The 13021-nt window shown below is 36.5% G+C and overlaps 1 protein-coding gene across 2 annotated transcripts in view; it reads right to left on the reverse strand.

Annotated features, from left to right (window-relative positions):
• The window catches only part of KLHDC10 (kelch domain containing 10), a 55278-nt gene that overhangs the window by 10720 nt on the left and 31537 nt on the right, over nt 1–13021 (reverse strand). For both annotated transcript variants that reach the window (XM_082661863.1, XM_082661862.1), the window contains one exon: nt 885–1106. In XM_082661863.1, the coding sequence (XP_082517989.1) occupies nt 885–1106 (222 nt within the window). The remainder of the gene's footprint in view (nt 1–884; nt 1107–13021) is intronic.

The following is a 13021-nucleotide window of genomic DNA, read 5'->3' on the forward strand; positions in this document are numbered from 1 at the left end:
CATCACACACACTTGTATATACTTTTTCTCTCTCTGATGGCAAACATTCTGAAAATACTGCTACTGTATTATTTCAGTGACTTTTTTTTTTTAAACCAATTATTCAATTGATGTAGTGTAAGAGTCAACAGCATGAGCTCTGGTGCCCGTGAGAGCTGGGTTTAAAGTCTCGTGTGACCTCAGGAAAGTTATTTAATCTCTCTAAATTAATCTTCCCAACAACCCTATGAGGTAGGAACTATTATTATCTTTTCCATTTTTATAGATGATAAAATAGAAGTGGTGAGAGGTTTAAATAATTTGTTGAAGGTTTCCTAAAAAGAACCTTGCCAAGCTAGGGTTCAATCCCAGGCAGTCTGGCTCCAGAGCTTGCACTCACAGCCACTGCCCCTCGGGCCTCTCTAAAGCCTCAGTTTCCTCATCTGTACAATGACGATAATTCCAGTGTTGGCATCATAGAGATGTTGTGAGGATTAAACAGATACCACATGTGAAGTACTTTGCTCAAGAGCTGCAAACCCCATTTGTTGATCTTCTACTACATTTTGCCTAGCATATATATGATACTTTATGTTGAACCCTCTGAGATATTATTAATTCCATTTTATAGGTAAGGAACTAGAAGCTAAAAATCATCTGTCAAGTAAATGACATACAGCTAAGTTCAAACTCAGGACTATCCAGCTCACAATTGATTCTGAATCACCATGCTATAGTACTGACACAGTATTATCACAGGAAGAGTCTATCCATTAACAGGGTTTAATTATATTACTATTATGATTTAGTATTATTAAACATTATTAACAAGGAAAACATGTGACACTGAGCCAGACCTCTCAGACATTTCATAAAGTCAAAAGTTCAGAACTGCTGGCACTCACGTGACATAGATGCCAACTCTCGGGGCATGTAGCCATCTGTGCCCATCTGGTGCCATACTCCTGTAGCAAAATGATACCTCCAAAGCTCCCTGAAGAGAGGATAGTCTTCATTATCTGGCCCTCCTGATTCATCATAATCTGGGTTATAACCTCCAAACACATACAGGTTGGTATTATCTGCCACACAACGATGTCCGCTTCGTGCTGGTGGAGGTCTGTGGCCTAGGAGAGAAGAGGACAGCTTTCCGCAGATGACCCAGCACATTAAAAGCACAAACAAAATTTGGCAACAAACATTTCATCTTTAAAAGGAAATCAGGGAAAATTTATAATGTGGATGTACTTTTTATTTACTTAGGTTATTTTATACATTCACACATACTACTTAGGATTTTAAGGAGCTAGTCTCCATTTCTATTTCATAGGACTATTTTCAGATTTTGATAACTGTAAAAAGATTTTTCCCAAGGGAGGCAAAATAGCATCATAAACTTGAGAAAATGGCTGGTAACTTGGAGTTTTCAAGAAAAGAAGGCGGAGGGGTTTAATAATCCAAAAGCTAAAAGGACAGATTTTCTATTTTCTTAGAGGAGAAGAAAACACAGGCCAACGAAATTAAACTGAAAATATTAGAGAACTACATAAATATAATCACAAATGTGAATGAGTCATGTATAAATAAAAATACACATACATAAAACCTGTGATTTTTCCACAATATATAATTACACACTTAAAAAGAAAACTGGCTTTCAAAGAGTTATAGCAATGTCTGGAATTTAAATACCACTCCAGACATTATGGTAGTTAACAAAGAATATCCCTGTATTTATCTCAAAGAGCATCTTTCATCCTATTAAGAACTTTACTGAGAAAAGCTATTTCAGGGAATTTCCTGGTGGTCCAGTGGTTAGGACTCGGTGCTTCCAATGCTGGGGCCCCGGGTTCAATCCCTGGTCGGGGAACTAAACATCCCACAAGCTGCACAGCCAAAAGAAAGGAAAAAAAAAAAGCTATTTCTACAATTTGTATTTGTAAGCTTTCTGAAGTTTAAATTATGTCAACTAGTTTACTAAAAGTTACTTCAAGATTATTTTAGAGTAAAAAACCCCGGAATTTATATTACTTCTATTATCCTTACAATTTTTACACCAGTCTACACAAACCCTTATATAGCTACAAACCAAAGATGCTTAAATACACACTAGATGGAATAAGCTACTATGGTCATCTGTTATCCTACAGATTTATCTACTTTCATATATTAGGAATAGATACTAGTATAATATTAATATTTATGACAATGCTGGACACCTAATAAACATTTGTTATATAAACATTTATTACCAGCCTAATATAGGCCTCACATATTTATACTTTAAATCAAAATCCCACTTCCTACGGTATGCTTTTAAACAAGAACTGAAAAGAAATTGCACAGAGCTAGAAAAACTAAAAACCAAACGAACAAACCACGAATCACCCAATCACTTAATTCCAACCTGTTGGTCCTGAGAATCTTTGATGGCTCCTTACTGCTCAAGCTTGAAGTCTTCAAACAACAATTCAGAGCCTTTCCTGATCCTGATCCCTGCCTGTTTACGTCTGTCTCTCTGCTTAGAAAGTCGAGTCCTTCCCTTAGCTCTTGGCCTGGTCTACCTAGCCTTCAATGCCTGGAAGTTCCCTGGTGGCCTAGTGGTTAGGACTCTAGGCTTTAACTGCCATGGCCTGGGTTCAATCCCTGGTCGGGAAACTGAGATCCTGTAAGCCGCGCAGTGCGGCCAAAAAAAGAAAAAACCTACAGCCCTTACAATTCAGTACCATACCACTCAAATAATAAGACAGACATGGACAATTAATAAGACGATTACACCATAACTATGTAAATACATAATAAATATAATTTTAGGCAAACTATAATCACTGAGGAAATTTACTCACAAGCTGTGATTTACCTCAAGTGAACTCAATTTCTCTTTCTAAAAATCTTGAAACACAGAAAACGTTGTGTGGAAGAAAGAGCAATAACTTCTACAAATATCTAGATTTGAATCCAGGTTCTTTCTAACTGCTTCCTTGAGCAAGTCACTGACCCTCACTGAGTCTCAGCTTCTTCATTTGTATGAATGGATTATTATTCCTGTACTTTACAGATTTATTATACTTGCTATTATGTTAAAATGTTTATTGGTTAATAATATATGTATCTTCCCAGGAGGCTATAAGCTATTTGAGGGAAGAGGAAGTATTTGCATTCACCTTTCTATTACCAAACCTAAGGCACACAGAAAACACTGAACAAATTTACAAATTTAATTTTTCTCTACTCATTTAGTTAATATTTATTTTTCTTCTCCAAATAATTCTAAGTTTCTAAAGGGCAAAAATCATGTATAGCAATTAGCCTGTATCACCCACAACACCTAAAACAGGGATATATAACAGACACCAGAAGTTTCACTGATACTAACTTCAGGTCAAAGTTAACAGTAACAGGGATGATCAAAACAGTGTAGAGCTCTCAGTGGACTTTGATATTGTGCTTAAGAGAGATACAATTTTGGGGATAGGGGTTGGATTATGCAATGGTCTTCTCAAAACACAAATGTTTCTAAGAATTAGCAAGACAAATTTTAAGAAAAAAAACAGAGTTGCTATGGTCAACAGACAGGAACTCTAAGAATCTCTATAATGTCATTTGCTTTATTACCTGGAGACAAAAGATACTTTTTGAAACTGCTTTTGGGCAAATATGAAAAGACATACAGTATATTCCAGGATTTTCTCTAATCGACTGTACAACGGAGAAGACATTCCATTCTAAGTTTACTGCCAACTATTTTTGAGACAAATGTAACTCACATGGATTAAAGGTTGAGGAGTCAATGAAAGATGATTTTATATTTACCCACTCATTCATTCATTCATTAAGCCAAAAATATTACTGGACGCCTCTACATACCAGGTACTGTACTAGTTGCTGAGGATACAATGGTGAGACCATTACTCTTTCTGTCCTCTGCAGCTTACAGTCTAGTCCTGCACTGTCCAACACAGTGGCCACTAGCCACATATGACTCCTAAGCATCTGAACTAAGGCTGGTTCAAACTGAGCTATGCTTTAAATGTAAAATATCCCCTGGATTTCAAACACTTAGTATCCAAAAATAAATGTAAAGTTACTGATTTTTATATCTGAATATAGGTTGAAATGACATTTTTGATCTCTTGAGTCAAATAAAAATTAAGATTAATGTCACCTATTTTTTACTTTTTTCATGTGGCTACTAGAAAATTTAAAGTTTTGTGGCTCACATAATATGTCTATCAAAAGTGCCTGTCTAGGGCTTCCCTGGTGGCGCAGTGGTTGAGAGTCTGCCTGCCGATGCAGGGGACATGGGTTCGTGCCCCGGTCCGGGAAGATCCCATATGCCGCGGAGCGGCTGGGCCCGTGAGCCATGGCTGCTGAGCCTGCACGTCCGGAGCCTCTGCTCCGCAATGGGAGAGGCCACAACAGTGAGAGGCCCGCGTACCGCAAAAAAAAAAAAAAAAAAAAAAAAAAAAAAGTGCCTGTCTAGCTCAATTGCTGGCTTCTGTAAATAATGCCATTATCTATGCAAATTAAACTGCTGGGTAAAGAGCATCTGATCAACGTATGATAAATATTATACATCCTGTCAAGAAGTCTTATAGCTAGGAGTAAAGAGGTAACTATTCTTTCTCTTTAGTCAGTAACTAAAGATTTCTTTGTACATATTTATAGTCCAAGAGTGACTAACATATTAGAAAGCCATATTTTATTTTGAATAAATCATGGGGATTTATCAGGGTCAATGTCACGGAGACTACACATTAATTTTCATTATAAAGAATATAGCATAGGCTCCTCAACCTTGACCAAAACTTAACTGGGTTTTAGATTCTTAAAGTAGTTCTCTGAATCTTGTCCCAAATTCTCCATGTGCAAACCCCACTTTCCTAAAAAGTACTTGCTACTAATAAAATCAGCCACAGAATTAGGTTACCTGATTGAGGAACTCCAATTAGAAAATCCAGAAGTCAAAAATTAAAACTGAACCTGTGGGCTTGCCTGGTGGCGCAGTGGTTGAGAGTCCACCTGCCGATGCAGGGGACACGGGTTCGTGCCCCAGTCCGGGAAGATCCCACATGCCGTGGAGCGGCTAGGCCCATGAGCCAGGGCCGCTGAGCCTGTGCGTCCGGAGCCTGTGCTCCGCAATGGGAGAGGCCACAACAGTGAGAGGCCCGTGTACCGCAAACAAAACAAAACAAAACAAAAACTGAACCTGTATGCAGAGGTGAACTCAATACCCAGAAGGGAACATGCAGCTGAGGGAGTATGTACCTGTGGTAACTGAGCCATCTTTTTGCTTCAGTGTGCTCATCATGTGACAATGATGAGCACACTTGCTCTTTACCCCAGGGAGTAAGCCAGAGTTTACTGTAACCAGGGACATGGGCTTTAGTTTGCAGCCCAAAGGAAGAAGCTGTCCGAGATAAGGCAATGATGAGGTCGCGCCGATGTTAATACTGTTACAAATAATTTTGTAACAAAGCTTTCTTTATGTAGATTTATATGCAAATGTCTAAAAATTTCTGGAAACATAATTTCTGGGGTCAAAGGAATATACACTTAAAATTGACACAGATAGGGGACTTCCCCGGTGGCGCAGTGGTTAAGAATCTGCCTGCCAATGCCGGGGACACGGGTTCGATCCCTGGTCCAGGAAGATCCCACATGCCGTGGAGCAACTAAGCCCGTGCGCCACAACGACTAAGCCTGCGCTCTAGGGCCCACGTGCTGCAACTACTGAGCCCGCGCACCTAGAGCTCGTGCTCCACAACAAGAGAAGCCACCGCAATGAGAAACCTGTGTACCACAAGGAAGAGTAGCCCCCGCTCACCGCAACTAGAGAAAGCTCACGCACAGCAATGAAGACCCAACGCAGCCCCCTCCAAAAATTGTTACAGATATAATATTGTTATAGAGCCATATTGCTTTCCAAAAAGACTTCAACAATTTATACCCCCAGCAATAGTGTATGGTAGTGCCTATTCCTTTATGCCCTCTTCAACCTTTTTAGTTTGTGCCAATCTGATGGGTGTCAGGTTACTTTGTATTTCCCTGATTTTTACTAGTTCACATGTTTATTGGCCCATTTGTATTTCTTCTTTGGGGAATTGCCTGATCATATCCCCTGTTCACTTTCCTATCTATTGTGTTGCCTTCTCACAGATTTGTAGAAATTATTTATTTATTCTATTTCTTTCTTCCAGCCTGCTATTGGGCTTTTAATTTTGTTTATGGTACCCTTTACTACATGGAAGTTTTTGTGTAATTGAATCTCTCAATCTTTTCTTTTAAGGCTCCTTTGCAACAACAACAAAAGGCTCATTTGCTTTACATCTCATTTAGCTCTGCATCATTATAAAATTACTATTCTTATTTATTTCTAACAATTTTTTAGTTTTGATTTTTAATATTCAGAACCTGAATACATTCAGAACATATTTTTGTGTATTTTATGAGGTAGTAGGGCTCTAATATTTCCTGCAAAATGGATAGGCTATTGTCCCTAAACCCCTTATGGAAAGTCATCCCTTCTACACCGAAATGAAATGCCATCTTTATTGTGTACTAAATTGACATGTTTTAGAGTAGAATTAATAAAATCCCAATATCCAGGTCTAATCACCTTGGACACAAAATCTATTGCTCTTTAAGAAGACACACAATTAAGACACATCACACAATCTTAAATGCGAAAGCTTGCAAATAAAGTAGCATATAACATTTTTGCTTAATAAGCCTATCACAAGATGTAGCCACCTCTAGATGTGCTATCAAACATTTGTGATAAAGCCATTGTAAAAAAAAAAATTAAAACCTTTATTGCTAAAAGTATTAACTAGTTATATATATCATACAGCCTAAATGATAAATTCAGTTTAACTTAACTGGTCCCTTCTTTCCAAATATAAAGCCCAGCATTACCTCTACCTGAGAAGACAGGTCTTCTATTGTACACCTGGAAGCCTGGACAGGAAAGCCGGGGAAGACTGGGCCAGCTGGTTCCTATCCCTGACTGGTACGTAGACCGTTTTACCACTCCCAGAGTCCAAGCTGCTCAGGCAAAGGCCATCCATCCACAGCAGCACACAATATTCTTGGTTATGTAAGCATCTCCTGCCACAGAGACTCCATACACTGTATGAGATTCATATATAAAGATCTGGCTTCTTAGGGCAGAGTCATCTTAAGTCTAAGTTGGCAGCAGTAAAAGAAACTTGCTTTGACAGACTTTGGTGTTACCATGAGTTAGTTTCAAGTGCTGAGCAAAGCATACTGGAGACAGCTGTCACTACATATCAGCCTGGGCTTCTGGGCTCTGTTCAGTCCCACTGTTTATTTATTGATTCCTGTACCATTACCACACCGTTTTAATTACGAAAGCTCTGAAGTATCTATCAACATCTAGTAGGACAAATTCCCCTTTGTTACTCTTTTACAAAAACTTCTTAGCTATTTTCCCCTATTTACTCTTGCATTAGGTTTTAGAATCAGTTTGTTAAAATCTGTAAGAGGCCCCTTGGGCAGACACCATCTTATCCAGGTGATCAAAGTTAACATCACCAGTAAAGGGACAAATCAACATCATGTGCAGTGAAATGAACACAGCATTACTTCCGTAGTATTCCAGCCAAAAATGTATAAGTTGAACGTAAACATGAAAAAACACAAGACAAGCCCAAACTAAAAGAAATTCTACAATATGACTAAGTCCCTACTGTTCAAAAATATTAAGGCTAAAGATACATGAGAACTGAATGCAACACATGATTCTGGGACTTTATTTTACTATAAAGGACATTATTGGAATAATTGGCAAAATCTGAAATGAGGTCTGTAAATCTGATAATAATGTTAATTTAATCCATTATTTATAGTGTTAATAGTGTTAATTTCCCAATTTTGGTACTTGCTCTGCAGTTACATAAGAGAATATCTGTTTTCCAGGAACAAACACCAAAATATTTAGGGGTAAAGGAGCATAGTGTCTGCAGCTTAATCTCAAGTGGTTCAAACAGAAAAACAATATGTATATGCATATGTATTACAGATAGCGAGGGGAGAAAGGGAAGAGGACAGGAGAGAGAGAGGGAGCAGGATAAAGCAAATGTGATCAAATGTTAACATCTGGGGGACCTGGGTGAATACAGGACAATTTTTTTACCATTCTTGTAACTTCTCTGTAAGTCTGAAATTATGTCAGACTAAAATTTAAAACTAAATTTTAAGCACGTCCCTTGAGGATTTTACTTGAGATGACCCATGAAGAAATATAGTCTCTAGCCATTTATCCTCATCTTTTTGATATCATCAGTATAGTTTCATTGTTTTCTTCTTGTTTTTTATTCCTAAGTACCTCATAATTTTCTATATAATTGTGAATAGATATCTCTTTTATTTTTTAATTTCTTGTTGTTAATATACAGGAAAGTAATTTATCTTTGCAAGTTTAAATTTTATCCAGCCAATTTTCTAAACTCTAATATTAGTTATCATTAGTTAATTATCTTGAATTTTACATCAGACAATCATATCATCCTGTTATTAAAGACAACTTTCAGTTATTTCTTTCCAATATATGTACCTTTTAATTTTTTCTTCATTGTATTGGCTGAAACCTCCAGAACAAGGTTGAATAGTGGAGATGATAATGGGCATTTTTGTCTTGTTTTTTACATTTTTAATGACGATACTGGTAATGTTTCACTATTATACATGATATTTGCTATTGGTTTCTTGTAGATAGTCTATCAGTAAAATAAAATTTCTTTCATTTCTGGATGCAAATTTTTTTCTTAACCAGGAATGGTTTAAAATAAAGTCTTTATTAAAATATATGTATAGAAAAGTACATATATCATAAGAGTATAGCTTGATGCATTTTAATAAAATGAACACACTGAGTATCAAATTTTATTAAATGCTTTTGATAACGGAAAAATCAAACTGTTTCTTTTAACCTTTTAAAGTACTAAATACATTCCACAGATAAACCCAATTTGATCTTTATTTTTATTTAGATTTATCCCTGCCATCATATATATATATATATTTTTAACCATTCTTTCTTATGATTTCATTTTCCCACTTTTCTAATTTTACTGAAATAATCAAGCTTTCTTTTTTCCTTTCCTTTTTCCCTAGAGAGATCTACATAGTATTACCCCTAATATTTTTTAAAAACCCATAAATTGGTATTTCTCTAACAACAGAGTAAACCACGTCTGGAAAGAACTTTGGCTATTAACAGTGGTTACTTCTGGATAAGGGAATAAGGTGAGGAGTAAAGATGTGAAATGGGACCTTGCTTTTTTAATTTAACCTCTTTCATTGTGAAATACAACACATGTATAGGAACATAATTATAAATGTATAGTTTAACAAATTATCAGAAAAGTAACATGTTGTCATCATCCAGGTCAAAACATAGAATACTGCCAGCACACAGATGCCCTCTTACCTGCCCCTTTTGATCACAACCCTCTCCAACCCACCTCCTTCACTTCCAGAGGAAACCTATTTCCTCATTTTTATGGCAATCATAAAACCTGCTTTCTTTTAATAGCTTTATTATACCTAAGTATGCATCCCTAAACAATATTGTTTATTTGGGCCTAGTTTTGAAGTGTATTTGTATAGAATGGTATAGTATGTTTCCTTTATGGGATCTTTCATTCAAAATCATGTTTCTGAGATTCATCCACATTGCTGGGGTTAGAGGTAGTCTGTTCATTTCCATTGCCAAATAGTATTTCTTTGTATGAATATATACCACAATTTATCCAGTCTATGTTGCGTGAATGGACATTTGGGTTGTTTAGATCGGTGGCTCTTAATGCTGCTATAAACATTTTTGTACATGTTTTCAGGTGTACAGGGGCCCATATTTGTTGGCTATAAATGTAGAAATGGAATTTCTGAGTCATAATGTATGGAAATCTTTACCAGATAAAGGCCAAACTGGTTACAAAATATTTAGTATTAGTATCATCATTCTTTTTAGTTTAGCAATTCCTGTGAGTTTGTAGACCTAGCTCACTGTGGTTTTAACATGCATCTAGTGAGGTTGAGCACATTCTCACGCTTGTTGGCCAACTGGATTGATCCTTTTGGGAAGTGGCTGCTCAAGCCTTTTATACATTCTTGTACTGAGATGTCTTTTTCTTATTGATTTATACAAATTTGTTATATATGCTTGAGATAAGGACATTCATTTTTCACCCTATATATTTCCATATTATTTGAATTTTAATAAGCATATATTACACCTAGAAATTCTAAAATGAAAAATTATAAGATCCTTAGCAGAGTTTTACTTTCTTCCTATCCCCAGTTTGTTTAAATCATCTAAAATGTTAGTTACAGAATGTTATATATATATATACATACACATACATACACATATACTAGATTTACATTATTCTTCTATATATTTAGAAAACTTTTCTTATCAATTATACCAGGCTTCACAGTCCCTGTATTTAGACACAACTCTTAAGTTTTTCTGCTTTTTTTATACACTACTGCTTCTTATGCCCAAACCTTCCTCTTTCTTGGATTTGTTTTTCATTTTACTGGGAACACCTCTTCAAGTAATTTTCTCAAAAAGGGTGTGTTCATAAACTTTCAGAGTTCTTATTTATTTTGACCTCCATTTAGACATTTAAATATTAGTGAGGCTGGGTACAGTTCTGTGTTCAAAATAATTTTCCCTCAGAACACTGAAGGCACTTATCTTCTAGCAAACTATGTTGCAGGTGAGAAATCTCAGTCTTGAGTCTTTCTATGTAGCCTGTTTTCTATCTCTGGAATCATAAGTAGTTCAGTAATGTACAGATAGATGCTTTTTGCTTTTATATTTTTCTAGCTTGTTCCTTGGTGGGCCCTTTATACTTGAAAACTCGAGAGTCTTTCTTCAGCATAGGGAAATATTCTTTATTTCTTTATTTTCTCTTTTCCACTGTCTTTCCTTATGTAACATTATAAAATGGATACTGGATCACTTAGATCTATCCTCAAAGTATAATTTTCCTCATGTACTTTCTCTTTTTGTCCTCTTGCTTTACGGTCTGTAAATTTCCTCTACTTTATTTTTGTAAAAATTGGTCTTAAGCCTGTGTATTATTTAATCCTCCAACTGCATCTTTATTTCAGCAAGTTTCAATATGGAACTAATTCCTTAACCATTCCTTTTTTTTGCATGGCAGTTGTCTTTTTATTTGTGGACCCAATTCTCTCTTGACTCTGAGGAAACCTGCTGTGATCAGAACAAGTTTTAGTTTCCCTAAAATGTCTGGTAAGCCTTGATCACTGATTCATATTAATAAGTGAAGGACTACATTGATTAGTATTCTAAGAGATAATGAATTTCCTCCACAGTTGTATTACTCTGTCTCCAAACCTCCAAATGGGAGATGTGTTTGATTATGGGTGTCTTCAGGTAAGTGGTACATTCACAGACAGGTTTCTCTTTAGAAGTGGAGAAAAAGCAGTTTTTCTAAAATAAGGAAGGCTGCATTTTGCTAGCATGGTCGTTTAATGTACATCAGTCCTTGGTGGAGTTTGCTTTCTTCTCCTCCCCCTATTCCACCCTCCTCATCCAATCTATTGTGGAGGTCCATTACCTAAAGCTCTGCTTTGTGCGCACACTCTTTCCAATCCCAGTCCATGAAAGCACTGCCTGTTCAACCCTCCCCTAAACAAATCCCCTACTTTGCTTGAAGAACTGTTCTTAGAGCTTTATCTTAGAACTAATGCCATTGCCAGGGAGGGAGGGAGAGAAGTAGGAGAAATAACAGTTCTGAAGGCAGTCCCTTAATTACTTGCCCTGCTGTTCCATCTTACCCCTACCTGCTCCCTCCTCCTACACTTGCTGATTCTAGGCTTGAGTTTCAGGAAAGGAGCTCTTTAGGAAATTATCTGATTTCCAGCGTGCAGCAGGAGTACCTATTTGGGGTTGCATTTTATTCTGTTCTGGTTTCTCAATCACTAGAATTCCAACTGCTTTCTGTTACCCTGAAATTCCTCAAATTTGCTGGTATTATAACAATAGCAAGAATGACAGCAGCTAACATTAAGTCAACGTTGGCTAAACAGACTGTCAGTATAAATATTTGTTATCCTGGTCTTTAGCTAGTTGACAAGCTAGAGTTAAGGCAATTAATTTGGCTTGTTACGCTGACTTTGTTTCTGATAAATAAATGTTTTCAATTATGGAAAAAAAAAATTGGCTAAATGTAAAAACTCTTCTTAGTGCTTTGCACATATTACCTCTCTTGATACAACAAACTTAGGAGGTTGATACTATTATCATCATCCTAATTTTACAGATGAGGAAACTGAGGCAAAAAAAAAAAAGAATAAGCAACTTGTCTAAAGTCACACAGTTGGTAAATGGCAGAGCCTGGATTCAGACATAGGTAATCTGGCGTCAAAGCCTCCCTTTTCTGTTTTTCAATATAGTTATGATTCATTCTTTTTTGTAGGTCTGCTTTGTCATTTTCAGTAATAAGTGAGAAGTATGGGAGGGTAAATGGGTGTAATCGGTCTATCATTTTGTAATGAAAACACACTGTTTTCACTACACTGATACTGTTTTCACACCACTTATAATGGGTAGCAACATCTTTTAGAGAATATGCAGGATCTAGTGAAGGAATCTAGCGACAGAAAATGAGCCCTATGAAACTGTTTAATCAGAATCAAAAGAAATAATGTGTAGTAGGAGTCCCAAAACGAAAGGCTTGAAAAAGTGGCAATATCAAAAGTATAGATAAGTTGTTTTAAAAATCTAAGGAAACACTAAGTAGCATTTTCGTATTCTCAGCAACTTATTAGTTTACTGTCACCACCACCAGAGAGAAGTTGAGAATGTACTAAAATTTTAGTCCCATCCTATTCCCTGACAGCAGCCTTACAAATAATTCAGTTCAACTCAAATACATATGATATACCTACTACATGCACTGAGCTACAAACTGGAGATAAAGAAATGAAAGGCACTGTCCCACTGTCCCTGCCCTTACAGAGCTTACAGTCTATGGCAGGC

This window comes from Grampus griseus (assembly GCF_964374135.1).
Source record: "Grampus griseus genome assembly, chromosome: 9".
NCBI lineage: Eukaryota > Metazoa > Chordata > Mammalia > Artiodactyla > Delphinidae > Grampus > Grampus griseus.